This window comes from Molossus molossus, unplaced genomic scaffold (assembly GCF_014108415.1).
Source record: "Molossus molossus isolate mMolMol1 unplaced genomic scaffold, mMolMol1.p scaffold_m16_p_3, whole genome shotgun sequence".
NCBI classification, from domain to species: domain Eukaryota; kingdom Metazoa; phylum Chordata; class Mammalia; order Chiroptera; family Molossidae; genus Molossus; species Molossus molossus.
Window position 1 is genome coordinate 110,257,759 of NW_023425366.1, and position 23,427 is coordinate 110,281,185.

General features: G+C 47.9%; 1 protein-coding gene across 3 annotated transcripts in view; it reads left to right on the plus strand.

Annotated features, from left to right (window-relative positions):
* CPPED1 (calcineurin like phosphoesterase domain containing 1) overlaps positions 1–23,427 on the plus strand; it is a 111,704-nt gene that overhangs the window by 71,016 nt on the left and 17,261 nt on the right. For 2 of the 3 annotated variants that reach the window (XM_036279649.1, XM_036279650.1), the window contains exon 3: positions 2,935–3,357. The exons of the other annotated variant lie outside the window; for it this stretch is intronic. In XM_036279649.1, the coding sequence (XP_036135542.1) occupies positions 2,935–3,357 (423 nt within the window). The remainder of the gene's footprint in view (positions 1–2,934; positions 3,358–23,427) is intronic. 3 annotated transcript variants of the gene reach the window in all.

Consider the following 23,427-nt stretch of genomic DNA (forward strand, 5'->3'; position numbering starts at 1 on the left):
TACATTGTATATTTAAAATCCTAAATGAAACTGAAGATTTAGCGGCATAGCCACCGGTGCCAGAGTTCAGATTATAAAATGGAATCTTGAAGTAAAAAGAGGTAGTCATTCTAAATAAGACCTTTTCATGCATCTGACCCCCAGCAGCTCTAAACAGAAATGAACTGTGGTCATTCCTCCCCTGAGGGCACTTGCAGTTACCTAAGGTGAATCTGCTTATAAATGTCCTGGAATTTCTTTGTCCCTGGACATTGCATTGTCTCTTGTCAGCATCAGCCTTGAGCAATGTCATTCGTGTACCAGCTGCCTAGTACTACCGTGGCAAATTGTATATTCCATCATCATGTATGTAGACATAGTAGCACCAAGGCTGGCTCTAAAGAACATAAACACTAGAGAGATCATCACTTTGGGGGAAAAGAATGTTTGGAACACCGTGGCCAACAGTGACAAGTACAGACAATGACGGACATTTACATATTTTCTCTTCTGTGTTTTCTTACACAAACAGGACAAAGCTTACACATAATTTACATGGTCTTTTTTTCTTTCCATTTCTTATATCACAGCCCTCTTCTAGTTTTTATCACCTCCTGCCTGAAACCATAAAAGCGCCTCTCTGCCAGTCCCTCTCCGTCTGTTCACTGCCCGCCAGCCATCCCATCTGCCTGTAGCAGTGAATCTTTATGAGGACATAGTCCTCTTAACATGACCCCCTTCTCAGAACACATCCGGGCTCCCACACCCTCACTGCCTCCCTCCCCTTTGTAGTGCAGGCGCACAGGTGGTCGGGACATTACTTTCAGCAGTACCTTTAATCTGGGTCACCGTCCCGTCCGAGAGCAGCCAGGCCGTGGATGTGTCTGCGGTGACAGAAACCCAAACAAGCCTTCCTAAAAAGCTGTAAGCTTCTTGGGTGGTGGACCTTGAGCGTAGCTCTCCTGGATTCCACTGTTACCCAAAGCTGATCCTGAAATTCGCATGGAAGTTCAGGGGACCCTTGCAAAAGGAAGGACACAGTTGGAGGACTCACACTTCCTGATTTTAAACTTACTAGAAAGTTACAGTAATTGAAACACAATGGTACTGGCACAAGGATAGACTTATAGGTCAATGGAGTAGAAGTGAGAGTCCAGAAATAAACCTTCATATTTAGGGTCAATTGATTTCTGACCAGGTTGCCAAAACCATCTGGTCTTTATAGCAAGCGGTGCTGGGATGCTGGATACCCATGTGCAAAGAGTGGCTCCACGACCTTCCTATCTCTGTATTTGTTTATTTTATTAGGATTAAATAAAAAACATTTCGGTGACGTATGAAAATTCTCAACTCTTAGGCATCTGACAATGTAGTTAAAAGTAAATGAACACAAAAGTTGGCAGAATTTCAAGGAGAAACGGATCAATCCAGTTGCAGTGGCAGCGTAACCAAGTCTTTCAGAAATAGATGCAGATCCACAGGCCAGAAGTAGAGAGTAATGACTGAGATCTGCGCACACCACGGACCAGTGTGACTGGGCGGGAAGTGGAGGAGCTGTGCACGAGGTTAGAGAATGCGCGCTCTCCGTGGGCTCACGTGGGATATTTGGAAAACTGGCGCCTGCTTGGCTGTACCGGAGATCTCGCTACTGCTACTCTCTCTGTCATCAGAATCTCTGAGATGGTTCTGTGTTTCCCTCCGTCTCTTTCCTACGTTGTTGCTTCCAGTTCCTGTTTCACCTCTGCCTATTTTATGACCACCTAGATGAATTTCTTCATTTCTGCTTTATGGGCTTTCTTAGCTGCAATTGCTTCATAAAGACCTTTTGCTTTCTTTTTAATTCATAACAGAAATAAAATGTTGGGTGCCGTTTTCGCCTGTGATGGCGACCTTTTTCAAGTGAGTTTCCATCATCCCTCGGGCAGTTGGGCTGCTCTTTCATCATTTCTCTTACGCTGTCTTTGCACAGTGCTGAGCATGTTCACCGGGACTAACATGGCGCGGGAAGGTGTCCACTCTCCACTTGGCCGCATAACATTCGAAACAGTGGGTGTGCATCTGTCATTTACTTGACGGGTTCTCTGAGCCCCCAGTTTGAAGAGAAGACTTTGTGTCTTTGGCTCATAGCTCACTCCCAGTAACTAAATCAGTGCCTTATACATAGCCTACACTCAGTAAATATTTGTTGAATAAATTAGCACAGAGGGGCTCAAAAAACAGCTGTGGAATTGAATTGGTCATTTAAAAACCCATTTATTAAAGTTTTAATGCATTATGATAGGAAGTGTGGAAGCCTGGAATCTGAGGGAAGAGAGTACCCACATACTTTCCAACTCTCTAGCTAAATAATCATCTCCATACTGAATCCTATGCCGGGGATACACTTACCATTAAGACATTGAGCCCTTGCACTTTTACACACCATTAATGGGATATGTGTGCTGGGCATTTGGCAAGGTGCATGTGCCAGTTGATCAAGCCACTCAGGTTCTAAGAATTTCTCCCATGGAGGTGCTCACATGGTCTGTGAAGCCATGTGTACACTGTGAAAAACTTTGGTTTGGGGCTGATGTTCAAAGCTGGGTCCACACACCTAGGGATGCACATTATGACCCACTGAGATGGGGCAGCAGAGTTACAAATATTTATATTTGTTTTTCATCTAAATGAAAGATAGAAATCAAGCGTCACTCACACTTACTGTCACCACACCGCCACCATCATCGTCAGCAACGCTGGGTCGGAGGGCCACTTAGTCATGAATCCCAGGGCATCCCGGGGGAAGGACAGTTCACCCAGGAGGGGACGGTCTCCAGCTCAACTCACTTATTGATTTGCTTTAGCATATGATTACTGCCCAGATGAATGGATTTCTAGATTATTCCCTCTTATTTTGTGTTAGTAAATGCAAAAACAACCTCGGCCATTTCAGAACGTGACCCACACTTTTTCTAGGGATGCCGTGGCGTAAGGAGCAGACGGAGGACCTGCAGCGGGTGCTCAGGAATGTGGACAGCGAGATCCCACTGGTCCTGGTCAGTGGCAACCACGACGTGGGCAACACCCCCACCCCTGAGACCATAGCAGAGTTCCAGCAGACTTGGGGAGACGACTATTTCAGCTTCTGGGTCGGGGGTGTCCTGTTCCTCGTCCTCAACTCTCAGTTCCTGTACGACGCCTCCCAGTGCCCTGCCTTGAAGCAGGCCCAGGACCAGTGGCTGGACCAGCAGCTGCGCGTCGCGGGGCAGCAGCAGTGCCAGCACGCCGTCGTCTTCCAGCACATCCCGCTGTTCCTGCAGAGCGTGGACGAGGACGACGACTACTTCAACCTCACCAGGGCCGTGCGCAAGGACATGGCAGACAAGTTCGCCCAAGCAGGTAGCAGCAGGACCCCGGTGTCGGGTGGAAGGGTGGTCTGAACGCGAGGTTTCCCGATCCTTCTCCTGCCCCTGTAGAGCCTGGCAAAGGGGAGAGAGGATGGGGCTTTAGACAGAACTAGATTCTGATCCTGGCTCTGTCACTCACTGGCTGTGAGGCCTTGGGCAAGCGGCTAGACCTTCCCAGCCTCAGTTTCCTCATCTGTAAATAGGATTAGTGGAAGTAACTCTCACAGGCTGGTTGTAAGGGTTAAATGAGAAGAGGCTGTAAAGCATTAGAATAGCTGTCCTAAAGTTGTGGTAACTGCTCATAGCTGAGGATGGGGGCCCTGCAGGTGGGGTAGGGTCTTATGTGACTATATGTGCCCCCAGGAAAAAGGGAGGTGCCAGGGGCACCTTTTCTCATTTCTCGGAGGAGCAGAAACTTGCCCAAGGGCAGGTGATCTTTAAGAGCCAAGCTTCACACTCCTTTAAGTGTAACCTGGGAAATCTTGGGGTCAGGAGGGAGGCCACAATGGGCCTGGGGTCACATCGGTTTTCCTTCAGAGAGGTCAAGTTCTCCTCCAGAACCAGGAGAGAGAAACCTGCGGGGTGTGATCTTACACCAGAAGCACTAGTCTGCTGTCATCTGATCATGCATTTGACGCGTGCCCGCACACTCACACCCGACGCGGGTGCTCCCTCTGCAGGACCCGCTTCTGGGGTGTTCTGCGTGGCACCAGCTCACACACCTCTTCCCCTCCTGGGAGCACCTGCAGTATTTCTCCCACGAAAAATGCCACTTCTGAGCCGATCCGTTGAAGTACCAGTGACTTGCCAGGATTCCAGTTTTGACCATTGTTGTGTCTCTCGTTTTGGTCCTAATGCCTCTGTGTAGATCTTTCCAGAGTGTGCTTCGTCCGCTTTTCTAAACTTTAAATGTATTGGCTAGGTGGTGAGGAGAGCGAGGTGGCCTCACCAAGTAGCATTCATTAGAATTAAAAAAAAAAAAAAAAATCCTAACACTCTTTTTTTCATCTTTGAGCATTAAATGAGTTTTCATTTACTTGTGAAAAGTACAATAGGCCCTTCTGTAGTTTTGAGACATTTTACAAAATAAAAATTTAAAAAAGCTTGTATAATTGGAGACATTTTCCCACTGTTCCCTGGAGATGAAGTTCGGAAACTTATTCTGAGGTCTTTGAAGTTTTGTGCCATGCTTGAGTTGGCCTAGAAAACTGTTTGATGACAAGGAAATAAAGTGTCAAGATGGCATCGGCACCACCATGGAGACTGTTTGTAGCCGAGAGTAATGTCAGAGGACATTCAGTGCCACTGAAAGGATTCCTTTCGTGTCAAACGTGAAGTGACGCAAATGCGGTCCCCTCGGCGGCCCTCTGTTCCCCGTTCGTGTCAGCCGCAGCCTTGAGTGGCATGTGGTTCGGGGCCTCCCATCGCAGGGTGGAGCACGTGCAGACCACCAGCACCCCCAGATAGAAAGACCTGTGGATGGCTATAAAAAGAGAGCCCACAGCTCTAACAGGGCATCCTCGGGGAAGCCTGCTGCCCACCCCCCAGGAACCCCGGAGGCTGGCATCATACCTGGGCTGCACCGGCCACCTCCCCTGTCAGGCCTGCAGCCCTACAAGCTCAGGAAGGATTGTTGGCACACCAGAGCTGGTCAGCGTCTCGGACGTGGACTCCACCTGCCCCGGCTCACAGAGACTAATATCTACCACCAGAATGCCAAGTAAATAATGTAGGGCAACACGGAAACCCTCCCCTCGGCCCCAGCAGCACAGCCTCTTCCCAAAGGCAGAGCGATATGGGACACCAAATTATAATCAGGAGGTTGCTTGCTAAGCAGGGCGCAGAGCAGGGAGCTAGGGTTCTTATTCCACTCGGAGTGGCATCAGGCTCTGGAACCTTGATGGGCTGTCTCCAGGAGGGCCTCCCTGCCCAGGAAGACTCTGATAGGTCTTGTGCCTTTAATCCTGCTTCCTTGACATCTCTCCAGCCTGTCCACGTCTTTAGGCCACCAGCGTCTGTCATCTGGGTTATGCCAGCAGCTCTGAACTGGTGCCCCAACCCCTCCTCCCAGTTTCAGTCCATCCCTGCCTAGCCACCGGAGGGGCATGTGGCTCCACGGCCTCCACCATCTGAGCTCCCCTCACCCCGAGTAAGGTCTGCTCCTCACCCTTCCCCATCATCTCTGCCTCACCCATTTCACCAGGCCAACTCCTGCTTTACTCTGACACTCTCAGTATGAGGTGCCCCCCGGCCCCATCCCACATCTCAGCTTTCCTTGATCCCAGAGGATTTGTGTGTCTTTACTTGTCTGAATCCCCCACTAGACGCTTAGCTCCTTGAACACAGAAACACTGTTGTAGTCACCTCTGCGCTCAGGAGGCCTGGCTCAGGTCAGCTGGTAATAAATGTCTCCTCAATGTTTGTGGGATGAATGAAGGACTGACAGACTCGCACTCCTTCCCTCGGTGACTGGCCGACACTGTGCCAGCGCAGAGCAGACCAGGTCCACGCGTTTGCAGAGCTCCCGGCATAGCCTTTCCAAGGCTGTTCCGAGTGTCAGCACCCATCCCGTGGCCTCCAAGTCCCTTGGTCTTGTGCGTCTTTCTGCTCTGATCCACCTGCTGGCTGTGCAGGCTCACTAAGCAGTCAGTTTCTCTCTTCACAAGTGGCCCCTCAGCATTCCCACCAGGCCCCACCTTTACATGTGAGAAGGCATCCTCTTGGCTGCTGGCCTTGGGATCTTCACCTTGACCTGCTTACAAGGAAAACAAGAGAGGTAGGCACCCTTCCTGCAGTCACTTGTCAGTTTTGGTGGCCTAACCAAACCACACCCTTTGCTTAATGGCCTTTCAAACACAACACAAACCATGGGCGACATCAGGAAGAGATTGGATCAGATGTGGACACAGCTCTGGTAGGCTGTGCCCAGCTTGGCTTGGCAGGTCAGGTGGGCTCTCATGTATCCACCTGTGACTCAGTATGCAGGAGAGGGCTCGGGCCACAGCAGTGTAATTTGAACTCATTTTGGAAAGCCAGAAGTTCAACTGACATTTTGCAAAATCAATTAACTTTAAAACCATGATAACATTGGGGGCGATGATGGCAGATGGTATTTAATACTGCCTCAGCTTTACCCCCTACAGCAATATTATTCCCTAACACTATTTCAGTCTCATTTATCTCCTGCGTTAAAATGCCACGGCTAAAAAATATGTCAAAAGCTCATCAGAATATCCAGGGTAGCTTTTAATTATGATAATTGTGTTGTTATAAAATATCCTTTTAAAAAAGCACATCCCTCCTCAAACCACCCCGGAGGTAGAACCCAGCTTCTTTCCAGCAAGCTTAATGAATAATTCTGAATCATTGTGTGGGATGAATAAATGATTTCATAAGGAACATCAACAATCATCTCACATTGTTGCATTAATTTCTAAATGGGATGAGGTAGATGAGGAGGAGGGGTGTTATTGTACAATGGGCCACCGCGTGTGTAGGGATGTGATCTCTGAATCCAAGCCTGCAATCTCCCAGCTCAGGTTTCCCTAGAAACGGGTGCATTCTTCTCTCTTTCTGGAGCTCAGTAAGAACGTTGTCGACCGCAGCACAAATAAAGTTATCAGGGCAGGACAGGTGCACAGATGTGAAGCTGCTCCCATTCTATTGTCTTCTCTTCGCTGTGCCTAAGGGGGAACAATTTCATCACTGTCCTTGGGATGTTGAAATTGGTTTTCCCCTTAATTCACCTGATACCTAGTTGGAGTTGCAAAGGTAGATAGTAGATAATGTAATCTTGGTTGAACCTGGCCATTGTCTCTGTCCCTTGTGCCTTTTTCAGCAGAAGGTTAATATGTGACCCAGCTAATATGGATTGCAATTTAAAAACTCAGTCTTAAAAAATAGAAGTCTAGCCCCGGCCGGTTTGGCTCAGCAGTTGGAGCCTCAGCCTATGGACCAGAGAGTCCTGGGTTCGGTCCCGAAGTCTAACTCGTTAACTGTTTGCCTTGATGTCTCCATACCTTTCCTTGTTTTCGCTCTCAGCAGAGAGTAGAACCATGTACAAGCAAATTTGGCAATTATGAAAAATCCCAATAAGTTGAACTGTCCTACAAAAGTTAATGAGTACTTTCACAGAATTATAGTTTCATCTCTAGTATTTATGCTTAAAAACAAATAAACAAACTAGAGAGAGAGAGAGCTCTTAGCCCAAGGTTATGGTCTTAGAATTTCAGTTTTAAAGAACAAAAAGGTTAGTTTCCAGGGATCACTTTATAGGAAAAATAAAACATCAACTCTTACTCTAACATCTTACTGCATTGTGCTGGAATCATTTTACATCCTGGTTTCTTTCCGGAAGTGGGATCCCAGCTTTGCTCACCTTTGTAAGCCCAGCCCCTAGCTGAGACTGTCACATAGCAGCCCCTCAATAAATAAGAATTGGTTTAAACTTTCCTGGGCAGTGTGGCTCAGTGGTTGAGTGTTGACCCTTGCATCAAGAGGTCGCTGGTTGGATTCCCGTCAGGGCACATGCCCAGGTTGTGGGCCCAATCCCCAGTGGGGGGCATGCAGGAAACAGCCAGTTGATGTTCTCTCTCATTAATGTTTTTATCTCTCTCTCCCTCTCCCTTCCTCTCTCTCTAAAAATCAATAAAGAAAAAAAAATTAATTTGAGTCAGACCTATTCATGAGCAAAATCATAGGTAATGTCCATATTACCTGTGGATTGGTGTTGACCAGCTGACTCTTGGATGGGAAGTGCATTTCCCTAGACTGGGGCTGGCAAACTTGCAAACTTTCTGCAAAGGTCAGAAATGCTGGACTAGTCTCTGTAGCAGCTACTGAACTCTGCCTTGTAGCATGAAAGTCACAGGGGATTCCTGAGCAAGTGTTCAGTAAAACTTTATTTACAAAGCAGGCAGTGGGCTTACGTTTCCCACCCTTGGCTTAGAGAAATGTTTCCGTTACAATGTCACTGTGGCTCTCCCCGTGACCATGTCCATTTCCGAGATGCTTCTGGTGACTTCAGGTCAGCTGCCTGACCCACTGCCCAGAACTGGGCTCAGGTTCCTCAGTGGAGGGTGTGCCTGGGTGAGCACGTTCCCTTGGAGGCCCATGAGTAACTGGAGGTGGGGATGGAGGCGAGAGGGTGCCTGAGGGTACTTAAAATCCAACTCTTGAGTGTTTATTTTAACATGTGTTAGAAAAAATATAATTGGCTCATTAATTTAAAGAAAAATAACAGGTAAATAGTAGTATGAGTGGTGTGCAGATGAGGCGGGGATTGTGAAGGTGGCACGGAGGTGACGAGTTTGCGTGCCGGATGGGCGCCACCAAGCAATAGCAAGGGGAGCAGGCAGGCTTGACACTGGACGGACCTAGATCCAGACCCTCAGGGCTGCTCCCCAGGTACCTGGCTCCACGTGAGCTGCTGAACATCCCTCTGCCTTAGTTTTCTCACTTGTTAAGTGGGACTATTGTCCCAGCCTCATAGGGCTGGCGTGATGATCAGATGGAGGCTGGCATGTGTCAAAGCCCTTGGCACAGTGCCTGGAACACAGTGTGTGCCTGATAAAGGTTGTGTGCTGTATATTATATGTTGCGAGCCCCCAGCAGGCAGATTTGCTTTGGGAGGGGGCCTGGCTTCATCCTTTAGTTAGAGCAGGGCTTCTCACCCCACTGGTGCTGGCAGGAGGGGGCAGGATCTTGTGGGGTACACACGAGAGTCTCCAGGTGAGGACATGTTTGGGGACATGCCTGCAGTGTGCTGGCATAACTATAAACTGAGAAAGGGAGGCATTAGCAACTCTTTATAATACAAACTACAGTGAGTGAAGCAAGACAAAAAACCCTCTTGGTTCCTAGGAAGATAGAGTCACAGGAAATCAGATATTTTTTCAGGGTGGATGAGGAATGCATGTTATTTTTAGTATTATCTAAAGGGTGTATTAGTTTAAAGGGTTGGAAATCACTGAACCAGATGGAAAACTCCTGTGGAATTTAGTGATAGAATTTGGCCCTTTGTTTATTTTTTTAAAGCACGTTCTTCCCCCAGTTAATGTGTTAGTAAGCACACCTTTTATTTTTATTTTATTTTATTTTATACAGATAGAGTGGGAGGGAGAGAGAGGAAGGGAGAGAGAGAGAGAAACATCGACATGAAAGGGACACATCGAGTGGTTGCCACCCGCACAACCAACCATGGCCGGGGACAAACTGCAACCGAGGTACGTGCCCTTAGCGGGAACCGAACCCGGGTCTCTCCGGACCGCAGGCCGACGCTCTAACCGCTGAGCCAAACCGGCCAGGGCAGTAAGCACACCTTTTAATGCATAACTTCATAGTCCTATTTTTCTGAATCTAACACATGTGTTCGCAAGGAAATGGCAATCATCTTATAATGCCCTCTGTTAAAAATGCGTTTTAAAAACTATCTTACTCGTTTCTTTTTTTTAACTAAATTTCAAGGGAGAACTCACAAATAATTCTTTTTTTAAGCACGTGGAGAATCGGGAGTTTCTGGGGGTATATTGGATTCAGGAATTTACCCTCTTTATTTTTTATGATTGATCTTGAGTTTATTTTCCCAGTCACCTCAGCATAAAACATCATTTAGTCATTTGAAGTCTGTGTTTCATATAAAACTAGATAATAGACCACCTGCCGAAACTACATCTGGTGCAAAGGGAGGGATTGCATTTCTCGCTTTGGAGGTGCCCCTCACAGTTGGGCCAGTGAAAGCTAATCAAGTCCTGATGGTAAATATTTATACATTGAGAATGTGGCGTGTGTACATGTGCTGCAGTTCCCAGGGTTCGGTCAGCATTCGTCCATTCATTCAGCAGCTCGCTTGGGCCCGGTGCTAGGCAGTGAGGACAGGATGAGTGGAACAAACAGTGGTCCTTCCCGGGTTGTAAGTCACTCTTGCACTAAAAATTAAACTACTTGTTGAAAAATCCCATTGCAGCATTTCAAAAAGGAGCCAAAAGTGCTTGGGAAATAGTGGTGTCTGTTAAAGTGTATCAAGTCAGAATATTATATCCTCTCTCCATAGGTCGTGTTTTAAAACCATCACTCGTGTTGTTTTCAATACGCGGGGGGGTCCTTTGTCCAATTGGAATAGCCCTCACCTGGCTGAACCCCTTCCGGTGCCAGCTTAAAGTGCTTTGTGTTTACAGACGTGCTTTCACGTCGGAGGCGTCTGCTCCCCTGTGTCCAACGGTCCAAGTGCAAATTTAGGACTACATAAAATGACCTGGAAATTGCTTTAATGTCACTTTCCCATTTTCCTTGACAACAGCGTTTGCCTATTGATGACTCCTTTGGAGGTAAAAGAATGGCGCCCCTGTGGGCAGAGCCTCCAGCGCAGATGGGGCTCTTCATGCCCCTTGTCCCAGCCCTGAGGGTATTTGACTGTGTCCGCCCTACAGGTGAGGACACAGAACACAGTACAGGTGAGGACACAGAACACACAGTAGGAAGGGGCAGAGGCTCTCTGGCTCTTGAGTCCATCTTCAATGGAAAGTATAGACACATAAGAGGAAGAGAAAGTTTTTCTTAAATGTCTCTTTATGCAAGGCACAGTTCTGTGCGCCGTTGGGAATCCAGTGAGGAGTTCCCTGCGGTTACCTTGCCCAGGTGGAAGGAGCCTTGTCTAGAGCAGGTGCGGTGCTGCCCTCGCCATGAGTCTGCGGCGGGGCCACCCTGCCTGGGTGGGGGTCTGCGCTTCTGTGTCCCTTGGGGGACTGTGACTGCACTTCCTCTCGGTACCACTGCAGGAAGATACCTGATAAAGCAGTTTTTCTCCTGAAAAAGGCAGGCGACTAATGAGCTTCTTGTGAGCCAGGGCTAATGTTCAGTTTTATTATCACTCACATTATTGTCAGTGGCTGTCCTCATTGTCACCACAGCCTGCGCAGCTGCAGCAACCCTGCAGGATGTTGGCATTCTCTGCACTTTATTGACCAGCAAATCCAAGCCCTAGAGGCTGAATCACTTGTGCAGGCCACACAGCTGTGAGGCGGGGGTAGCAATAACCTGGGTTTGGGTGGGGATTCAATCAGCTAATTCAGCACCTTGACACGTTGTCGTTATTGCTATTAATATTTTCCATCTTACTGTTACCATTATAAAAACATTTAAATGACATTAGATACATTGATGTGTAAGAAACATACTTTCTTTTTCCATGAGCTCACACCTCTGACCCACTGCGGGGTTGCCAGAGTGTTGCCAGAATTGGAAGCCAAGTGTCTGACAGTGCTTTTCGCCACTCCTCGGCCCACCACACGGAGTGCCAGTCCCAGGGACACCCCACGATGTGCCGCCAGTGGGTGCCAGATGCCACAGGGTACCAACTTCCTCGACCATCAGCCTTACTCCATAAGTCATTTAAAACACAGTGAACAGTCTATTAATATAATAATAATAACTGCCCCTTCTTAAATACTATTCTACCAGTAGTATTGTGATTTTATAGACAAGGCAACTGGGGCACAGAGAAACCAGTTCACTTACTCAGATTCACACAGCTGGGAAGAGGCGGAGCTGAGCTCGGACCGAGGGTCTGACTCAGGGGCCTGGCCTCCTAACCACGGTGCCCTCGGGGCCATGAGCAGAGTGTGCATCAGGCCCGGGTGCCACAGCCAGGCCAGCTTGGGCTGGGGCAGGTCCCACCTGCTCACCCACCACATCCACTTTCCACCTGCCCTACTTCAGGGCTGCCTCAGAGAAGGCGCCGGGCCAGCCCGACACAGAGGCTCGGAAAGGGGATGTCTGAGGGGGTCCGCAGAGTGAGGGTCCAGGGAGCCTGCTGGCATGGAAGTCCCTCTGGCCTCAGCAAGCAGCAAGCGTACTTTCAGGGTGAGCCTCTGAGCCCATGCCTTCACCCGCAGTGTGTGAGCTGTGCCTTCTGTGGGCATGGTGCTGTCTTCGTCGTTTTTCTTGGAACCACCTCTACCGACTCTCTGAAGGGCTCCGCAGGGGTACAAGTTCAGTTTGGCTCTTATCTGAGGATGATGGGCCCCTGTAAAAGCTCACTTAAAAAATGGGGACTGTAGCTCATAGAAAATAGTGGTAAAATTTTTTTAAAAAAGGTTGATTTGAGACATTCTCTTAATAAAAGAGACAAATAATGGCAACCCGGCAAGGTCCACTTGATAAAGCGTTGGTTGTTACTGCAAGTGTGCACTAAGTCTTAGAATGAACAGAGAATATGCCACATGTCGGCTTGGTTTCCTTGGCCAGAACTGTCTAAAATAGTTGTCTGACAGCATCCTGCACTTTGCAGTTGGGCCTGGCAGCAGCACTGAGGGTCGTTTCTGTAAGAGAGTAGTATTTGCGGGTTCATCAGTTCTCCTAAGGGCCTCTTTCTGAATCCGTCAGTAATCTGATTATTGCCCTCCTCTGGAACCAGCGTGTGTGTTCTCTCGGCCCGAGCGGCGACTTCCCCGTGATTCCACAGCTCCCCAGCGTCCCTTTCTCAGCGCTCTGAAATCCTGCGTCTTCAGTGTGATTTGTGATTTAACTCAAAGATGCCGTCTGCCTGGTTGCACAGGTTGGGGTGTTTTGAGTATGCAGCTTGGTTTGTAAGCAATTTGTTCATGAACATTTAATTGTTATTAAGAAGTTGCTTTTCAGCCCTGGCCGGTTTGGCTCAGCGGTTAGAGCGTCGGCCCGTGGACCGGAGAGTCCTGGGTTCACTTCCCGCTAAGGGCACGTACCTTGGTTGCATTGTGTACCCAGCCCCAGTTGGGGTCGTGTGGGTGGCAACCACTCGATGTGTCTCTCTCACTTCAGTGTTTCTCTCTCTCTCTCTCTCTTCCTCCCTCCCTCTCTCCCACTCTCTCTGTCTGAAGATAAATGCAAAAGTGTCCTTGGGTAAAGATAAAAAAAAAAAGAAGTTCCTTTTCATACAACTGAAATCATATCACATGAGCATTTTAGAATCATTAATTATTATCTCATGTGATTTTAACCACAAACCACAGATCATTTGTCCTATGTTATACCACATTCATTGAACTCTTTACATTATTGGACATTTAAGCTATTTCCACTTGTTTTTTCTGTGGTAAATACTACTGTCATGAATGTCTTCATGCACTAACAAGTCCCAGTCTTAAATAAAAATGCTTGTACATTTTTAAATTTATAAAGCGAATGCCTGAAATTGGTCTTGGTAAGGCCCAGTGTGACGAGAAGCATTTTATGTGGGAGAGGTTCTGCATTTTCACTGGAAGAGTCGTTGGCGCTCTTGCCGCTGGGGTGGGTGACTTCCCTGATGGTTACGTTCACCCAGGCATTTGTGAGCGCCTGCTGCACACACTCTCTGCGTTCGGAGACCGGGGGGCAAAGAGAAGCGGTCCCCCGTCCTATCCTCAAGAAGCCAAGTCTGGGGGGGGAGTCAGAAAGGAACCAGACTTCCTGTCGACGTAGAAGTGTTAGAGTGGGGACTTCGTGACACTTCAAGGAGGCTTTTTAAACTATTTACATCGCATTTGAAGATGTGCGATTACTTTGTTTACTACCTATTGGATAGGGCGTGGTTTCCCCGAAGAATGTGTGAGGAGTGCCCGATCTGTTGCCACGGATACCTCTACGTCGAGGCCGTTCATCCTTCCTTCCTTTTTATTCCTTTCTTCTTCATTCAGCATTTGTTTTCTCCTTCCTTTACTTTAAGTCATAACAACCCTTACTTCCGGTTGTGTCTGCATGAAATCACTCCATCAGATGTTTGCTTTGGGGGTACCATTCAATCAGTTCAGTCTATTTGGAGTTGCCTGTTCTGTGCCAAGCCCAGGTGTCAAGGCAAAGACCACTTTCAAGGGAGAGAAATCTTTTTGGGTGATTGATTCATCAGTGCACAGAAGCACTGTGATTGGCGCCCCCCCTTTCCTATCTTCAGATCAGAGTTGTGGAATAGCCTTTCTCAACTTCGTCAAGGTCACTGGGCCTCCGGCCAGAGGTGCCCATTCTTTATCAAGGTAAAGCCATCTGCCTCTGGGACAGCCGGGGGCGGTCAAAGGGACTTTGTAATTATATAAAAATTATACAGTTTTAATTGTTTCTTTCTTAAAAACTGTGAAAGCAGATCTTACAAGATGTTATTTGTTATCTGTGGGTGGCGGGGACATAAATGTTATGTTACTTTTTAGACTCATCTGAATCTTCTAAGTTTCTCAAAGAATGAAAAAAGAATAATGAAAATAATCCCTTTAATGGAGTCTAGTTCAGGGGTTGGCAGACTGTTTCTGCAAAGGGCCAGATAGTAAATATTTTAGACTTTGTGGACCAGAGGCAAAATTGAGGATATTACACTGGTACTTGTATAAACCTAAATTTAGCAATTTAATAATATCAGAAGCATTCTTAGCTTACATTCCTTACAAGCAAACTGACAATGGGCTGTGGTTTGCTGACCCCTGGTTTAAGTACTTAAGATCAGTCATTGTTGACACTCATATTTAAGGATAACAGTTACAGAGCCATCAATTAAAAATATATATGGCTCTGTAACTGTTATCCTTAAATATGAGTGTCATTCCACACTTAATCTCATCTAGCTACAAGTGAAAGGCTAAACTGAAGGGGGGAAGAGATCTTCTTTCTTTCTGGTGACCATGTTTTAGATATTTTAAAAACTCACTCTGAAGTATGTTGTTTCTCACTTCGAGATGGTCTCCGAGTTGCCATGTAGACATGACCTAATCTCCCCCGTGCTGCGGCCCTCCCCCAGATCCCACCAGGCACTGTTGAACGCATGCTGCTTAGAAAGCAATTTCACAAACCGTGGAAGGGATGTCCTGAGGACCACTGACCAAACACTTCCACGGAGCCCTGCTGGACCCCACCCTGTCAAGGAGATGTCCTGGGACCTCTTGCAGAGCATGCGACTCTATTTTTCGCAAGATGTTCCAATGGCGAGCTTATAGAGTTTTCAAAAACAGATTAATGGTCACCCATAAGGAGTCACTGTTCTAAAACGTACAGGGTAGTATTGATTCCTTTTGATTGTATTCCAACTCACCCAGCTCAGAGAAGAAGGAAGTTTATCATCTCATGTAAATAGAAGGCTGGGGGTGAATCAGGCTCTCTGTTGGGCTAACCCAGGGACCGGGATCTTGCCCTGATTCTGCTCCCCCCTCCCCATGTGGCCCTTCCCTCAGGGTGGACCTTCTCAGGTGGCTGCCCCAGCTCTGGACATCACGTCAGACTTGACAGCGCCCAGAGGCAGAAAAGGGGACTTTTTAAAAGAAACAGGACCTGTCCCAGACCCCCAGCAGGCACACCCCCCACAGTCCCCTGTTCAGACCTGGGCCACAGACCCTTTCCCAGCCCTCGAGCGGCCCAGGACGAGAATTGCCACAGTGGCCTCAGTCCTGGTTCTGGGGATGAAGCCCAAGACCTCCCAGAGCAGGACCTTTCCCAGAACAAAATCAGGACTCTTTTAGCAAAGAGAAGAAAGGGGCTGTGGGGAGGCAACCAGCGTTGCACCCATGGCAAGGAAGGGAGGACCCCATGTTCACACCTTGTTTCAAAAACCGTGCCGAAAGCTGTCCCCTGTGCGCAGTAGTGAGCCTGTGCTGGGGGCTTAAACACCCCCTCTCAGACTCGCACCGCTCCATGAGGGATCTGTTATCAGACCCTTCCTAAAACCGAGGGAGGTAAAGTCGCTTGTCATGAAGCATTTATGGAACAGGCAGGGTTCAAAACCAGTGCTCATTCCATTCTGTCTGACTTCCACCTGTCAGGAGGCCTGACATTACAAGAGGGTAACCCCTGAGGAACATGGTAATTATTTTGCAATATCAGAAAATGCTGGAACTTGCCCTGGCTGGTTTGGCTCAGCAGTTAGAGAGTCGGCCCATGGACCAAAAGGTTGCAGATTTGGTACCTGAGTTGCAGATTCCATCGCCGGCCTGGTCGTGCGGGAGGCAACCAGTTGATGTGTCTGTCTCACATTGATGTTTCCTCTCTCTCTCTCTCTCTCTCTCTCCTCCTCCTCCTCCTCCTCCTCCTCCTCCTCCCTCTCCCCTTTCCACTCTATCTAAAAATCAATGGAAAAATATCCTCGAGTGAGGATTAACAGAAAAAAGAAAATACTGGAACTCTCCTGTTCCTTAGATCATATTAGCAAAGAGGAGAGTCCTCTAGGACACCTACTAAAAATGTAGCTTAAACGTCACCACAGGTTTCATATAGCCAATCGTCAGTCCATGCATTTATCCAACAGTCACTTTTAGAGCAGTAGCTCTATCCTGTTCATTCTGGAGATTGATGTTCAGTTAAACAGATCTGGTCTCTCCCCTCACAGACCAGTAGGAGGCACCAAGGTAGGAACAAGAAATTGCAGGACAAAGTAATGTTCAAGGATCAGGAGGAAGGAGAATCAGTTTGGTCCAGCTTGGCCGGAAGTATTTTCCCTGAGGAGAGGAGTAAGCAGGGTCTTGAAGGATGAATAAGAGTTCATCATGCAGAAGTGGGCAGGAAAGGGGTGTTCAAGACACAGCAGAGCGTGGGTGGAGACCGGAGCCACGGAACAGCTGGGGTGTGCTGGAGCTGGCACTGAAGCTGCGCAGTGGCTAGAGTAGGACTCAGGTGTTCGGTGATGTGCAGCAGGGGCGGAAGGTGACGGGGAGGCATGGACGAGATTGCGTGGGGAAGTGGCACAACCGGGCTTTGCATTTGAGAAAGCCAGCCTTGCGCAGTCTGTTCAGGATGCATTTTCTCTTCCTTCCTTCCCTGGTTTTGTTGAGGGTACCAGACTGACAGGCCGAAAGTACTTCTCTCCAGACCCAGTTATAGCTACGTGTGACCACGTGACCCAGTCCTGGAATTTAGCAAGCAGGGCTACCGGGAAGGCTGTTTATTGGCCCTGCCCTCTTCTCTCTGCTTGGAACTTGGACACAGTGTCTGGGAGCTCTGTAGCCATCTGACAGTCTCAAGGACAAAGCCATAGGCTGAAGACGGCAGAGCAGAGAGACCTGGATTCAGTGGGACCCTCACACAGCTGCATCCGCCCTGGCTGCCACCTCCTGCCTCTCTGTGGGATGCAGCAGCCATCATAAATACACCCAAGTACACCCTTTACCTTTAAGCCACTGACAGCTGAGTGTCCTGACATGTCTGGGGACAGAAAGGAGGGCAGACTGGAAGGCAGGAGGACGAGGAGACCAGGAGCCACAAAGACCTCCCTAAGGATGGAGAGCAGAGAGGGCTATGAGTGGGTTCAGGCAGAAAACCCACAGGACACACGGCCCAGGAGGGGGAAGGGAGTCCAGAGTGCCTCCTGCCTTGCCTGGTGACTGTGCCTGCTGGCTCAGGGAGCCCCAAGGGGAGGAGCAGGCACTGGGGCAGAAGGACTGAGCGAGTGAGTGAGCGAGTGAGCGGCGTTTGCAGGGGTGCTGGGAGAGGTCCTCAGAGCAGTCCGAGAACTAAGTCTGGGCTGGGAAAGCATTCGGAATCATGGGCGGGGGGGTGGCTGCAGTTATGACATAGGGAGGCTGTGGTCACCCAGTGAGCAGGGAAAGCCACCATCTAAAGGGCCATGGAGAAGCGAACACTGAACTCTTTAATGAACCTCTGCCTGCCTAGAATCTGTCTGTCCTGTTGCTAGAGTGAAACCGGCTCCCATTTCCATGCCTGCGGCACCCCCTCCCGAGACCTCCCTGGCTCAAGTCCCACCTAGGTCCCTTTTCCCCTGGTACATTTCATCTCCGACACTGCAAAACTCTCCCCCCCGTGACTTGCTGCCACCCCTGTCACCTCCCTTGAGTATTTTTGGATGGATTTCCAATTTGATACATGAACATGCCATCAGTCAAAACAATCTTTTTAATGAGCCTCTTGTCCTGACAGCTGTGTTTAAGATGGGCCCTGGGAAACGGGTAATGGAAATCTAGAAAATTGTCCATTCTGGATGGAAACCTTAATGTGTGCCTCAGCTCCAGCTCCTAAAGAGGATATTATGAATAGCAAAAAAAAAAAGATGTAATTTGTGCAAATGAAAAAAAGATCTCTTTGATACTTAGGAAAGGATGGAAGGAAGGTGTGATCACTGCGCACCGCTGAGACGGCTCCGCAGCTTCCTGCTGTGTGACCTTGGGCACGGCTCCGGCTCACCTGAACTTGTCGTGACCCTGGGCTGGTTGATGTTATTCTCACCCCAGAGGAGGAAGCTGAGCCTCAGAGAGGCCGACGCAGGAGCCACACTCACACAGTGGCCGCGGCAGACGGAGTTTCCGGCCGTCTCCTGACCCTCCCCTGAGCCGCCACTGCTCCCCTGGCAGCCAGAGATTGCTCGTGAGCTCCAGCCCTCCTCCCACACACACAGGCTTTGAATTTCCAAGTCGCCAGGAAGGGGAAAAGGAAATGTCAAAGCTGACCATAGCCTCCCGTGTAGAAAAGAAGGGGACCGAGAGGAGGTGGCAGGACGTAATTTGCTCCGAGTCCCTGGCAGGGAAGCTGCGCTGCACCCACAGGCCTCCAGGCCCGAGGGGGCTCCTGCTCCCGAGTGGGAAGGCTGTGTCCCGGGTGGGAGGGTGTGGTGGCGGAGGGAAATGTCCGTGGTGAACAAACGGGCCTGTCCCGCTGCCCTGTGTCGGGACGCCTGCTGCAGCCACCTCCACCCACCCCTCTGCCAGGCTAGCCGTAGTTTCACCCCTCCCACCCTCCTGCGGTCCCACTCACAGGGGCCTTGAAAGGGAAGAGTACAATGTCAATTAGTATGTAGGTGAGGCAAAGAAAAGTGTAATTTACATGGCTTTTTTTATTTTTTATTCTCACCCGAGGACATTTTTGCATTCATCTTCAGATAGAGCAAGAGAGAGAGAAACATCCATTTGAGAGAGACACATCGAGTGGTTGCCACCCACACGACCCCAATCAGGGTCAGGGACAAACTGCAACTGAAGTACATGCCCTTAGCAGGAACCGAACCCGGGACTCTCCGGTCAGCGGGCCAACGCTCTAACTGCTGAGGCCAACTGGCCAGTGTGCCTTTTTTTAAGGAATTAAATTGAAGTAACCATTTTTATTTTTATTACTATTTTTAAATATGTGTTTATTGATTTTTGTAGAGAGAAGAAAAGAGAGAGACAGAAACATCAATGTGAGAGAGAAACATCGATCGGCTGCCTCCTGCAAGGCCCCTATTGGGGATCGAGCCCACAACCTGGGCATGTGCCCTGACCGGCAATCACACCGGGACCTCTCAGTCCATGGGATGACGCTCAATTCACTGAGCCACACCAGCCGAGCAGGGGGAACCATTTTTTATAAAGAAAGGAAAGAAAAGAAATCTCTTCTGGTTATAGAATATGATCTGGCCTTGGGTCTAGGTCATTTAAAAAAGTGACCCATTACTTTCTGCCCAAACAACACGTAAAATAACAGAAAGGAAAATACAGAGGAAGAGAGAATCTCAAGAGGTGGCTGCGAATCCTTAACACAAGCCAGATGTTTGGCATCATGTGGACCAGGCATCTGAACAAATGCCTGAGGGGACCACACGTCGGTGGTTTGCGCCCACAGGAGAAGAGGCAGGGACGCAGGTTCCCGGGCCACCTGGGCCCATGGCAGTGAAGCCCTCACCAGCCTGTGGCTGCTCACACCCTTCAGAAGATAGGGGCTCAGCTCCCACATGGGATAAGGCACCCCTCCCCCAGGTCAGGTGCTCTGTAACCTGCTAACCTGAGTCTCTTCTTGTGCTGACCATCCTGCAGCAAATAGGAAAGGTAGATGGCTCCTCCCCCGAGACCTCGCCGTCCTCCCAGGAGCGTCCCTGCCCCAGGTCCCAGGGCTTTCTCAGAAGCTGTACTAACTCTGAGTGTCCCCATCTACCTGAGCAGCCCCTGAAGGGCTGAGAGTCTCTGAACGCCCTGACCTCCCAGTTCACAATATAGAATGATCATCTGATAGCCTTGATTTTGCACACCAGAAATAGTTTTCAGGATTTTTTAGAGTAGCTCTGTATGTCCTGAGTGGAACAATGAAATGATACAGTGTCGAGAGAATCAAAGCAAGTTGCAAATCCATAGATAGCATGTCTCCTTTTTGTGACATTAAATGTATTTGTACATATATGTATTTTTATAGACTTATACCTAATATCTATTATTTGTACCGATATTTAAATTATTTGGGTAATACACACTTTTAAAATGAGAAGAGATTTCTCTCCCCCTCCTTTTTTTTATGCTCTGTATTTTTACATTTGATTTTACTTTTAGCAAGCAGGCATTGTTATTTTCTTTTAACTTTTTATTTGGGGATGTTATTTTATTTTATTTTTTATCCTCACCCAAGGACATTTTTCCATTTTTTGTTCAGATAGTGTGGGAGGGAGAGAGAGAGAGAGAAACATCAACGTGAAAGGGACACATCGAGTGGCTGCCACCTGCACGACCCATCCAGGGCCGGGGACAAACTGCAACTGAGGTACATGCCCTTAGCGGGAACAGAACCCGGATCTCTCTGGACTGCAGGCCGATGCACTAACCGCTGAGCCAAACCGGCCAGGGCTATTTGGGGATATTATTAAGCTTACAAAAAAGCTGCAAGTAAAACGAACGCCTATCTGTTTGCCCTTTACTCAGCTTTATCTGGCGTTTTACCCCAATTGCTTTATTTTTTATTATTTGTGAAAGATATTGCAAATACTTATTTTTTCCTGATCTGAGGGTTAGTTGCACGTGTCATGTGTGTGTTTTCCTATTTTCCTTTCTTTCCTACCCAAAAGGAAGGTGGCCGTGCGAGGTGTTTTGCACCTTACTCACATACCCTTGTGGCACCCTTTCCACATCAGCTCCTGGCGTCTTCCTCGTTCTCCGCTGTCACTGTGCGCGTCAGTTCTTCCCTCCTATCCGCGCGTCACTTTTGAACACAGAAAAGCAATAAAGGTAAATAGTGGAAAGAAAATGTAGAAGCCACTGAAAAGACCAAACTGAAGCTCCAAGAGAAAGCCTTTGTTCTTTTCAAAGTGGGTGAGCTGAGGGAGAAGTCGAGCCTGGAGCCTCGGGCTGCCTCTGCCACCACAAGTAGAGGAACAGAGGTGGCAGGAGGTCCATCTGACCTTAGGTCAGGATCCCCGGAAGCAGGGTCCAAGACAGGGGTTAGAGGACATGTGAGGGGACCGCTGGGGAGCAGGGAGATGAGGCTGTAGGACAAGGCAAGGAAGGAACAAAGATAAGCAAAGGTATGTGTTCGGCTGGGGTTGGACTTCAGCCTCATCCAGCCAGAGCTGCAGAGCACAGATCCTACCACAGGTGGCCCCACCTAGAGGAGGCAGCCAAGCCCTCCAACCCCCACATACAGGAATCTGTAGGAATGCTGAAGAATTGAAAATAATACACGTGATTAGGCTTGTTCGTGGTTCCTGGCTCATAGATCTTCAATAAATGATAGCTTTTACTATTGTGCTCATTATTCCCTGTTTTGCTTTTTTTCCATAACAGTTTTATTGATGTGCCATACCAGTAACATACCATACAATTCACTTAAAGTGTACAGTTCAGCAGTTTTCAGTCTATTCACGGAGTTGTGCACCCATCACCATAGTCTATTTTAGAACGTTTTCATGACCCTGTAAAGAAACCCTGTCCCTTTAGCAGTCACTCCCCCATTTCCTCCCCAAATCCTCCCTCTCGCTTTGCCCTAGAAATCTTTCTGTCTCCATAGATGTGCCTCTTCTGGGTATTTCATATAAATGGAATCATACAGTACATGACCTGGAGCCTCACCTTTTGCTCCCTGTGTCAGTCATTGGCTATGCCCCTTCCCCCAGCAAGGGGAGGCAACCTCCTGAGTGAGGCGGCCCTGGTTCAGGTCCCAGGAGAAGGGCCACTGTGAGCCATTAGCAGCCAACGCTCCCAGGAACTGGAGGGTGGACACACAAGCCTATAAAGGGGCCTGGTGGGGACAATGACAATGTCCACCAGAGTATATCATGAAAGGGTTTTGTCAAGACTAAAGTGATAAGGATTGTCCAACACAGTGAAGAACAGGAAGGGTGGTGGTTACTCAGAATTTCTGATACAGAAACATGTAGTATGTTGTCCTGGACAGTCTTCCTTTTCATCTTTGCAAGGCTGTCCCTTGCACGACCACCAAGGGGCGAAATCTTAGTGAGTACACTCTCACACTCTTCTGGGGATTTAAACTGGTTTACTTCCTGAAGGATAATTTGACAGTCATATCAAAAGTCTAAATGTTGGGAATATTTCCCCCTGAATCAGGAAAGGATGCCTGCTTTCATCACTCCTGTTTAACAGCAGTTTGGAGGTTCCAGCCATTGGAAAAAGAAAGAAAAATCATCTAGACCAGAAAAGAAGTAAAACTCTCAAAATGTAGATCATATGATTGTTTACTTAGAAAAAGTCTTAGGAACCTACAAAACAATTACTACTATTAAATGAGTTTAGCAAGGTCTCAAGATATCAGGTTAATAGTCAAAAATTAATTTTATTCTTATACTCTGGCAGCAAACTATTTTCAAGTGAAATTGTAAAAGTAATTCAATTTACAATGTTACCAAAATACAGAAAATGCCTAGAAATAACAAAGATATGTAAGGCCTCTGCCCTACAAATGACAAAACATTGATTACTAAGAGTAATGAAAGGAGACCTAGGTAAATGGAAAGATAGACCATGTTCATGGATTGGAAGATTACTGTTAATGTAGCGTGTACGCCAAATTGATCTAGAGAATCAACATAATACCAATAAACACTTCTATAGTTTTATTTTCAGTAGAAATCTGCAAGCTGATTCTAACATTTCTGTGGACATGCAAATTACACATAAAAGGAAAAAGAAGAACAACTTGAAAGACCTACCCTACCTGGTTTCAAGACTAACTATAACCCTGCAGTGATTGAGACTGTTTGGCAATTAGTATTAAAAGATAATAAATAGATAAGTGGAACAGAAAAGTGAGTTAAAAAATAGACCCAAGCATATATGGTCAATCACTTTCCATCAAAAGAGCTGGGGGAATTCTGAAAGCGTCCTCAGCATCCATCACCAGTTGAGTGGGTAAACAAATTATAGGATTTCCATATAAT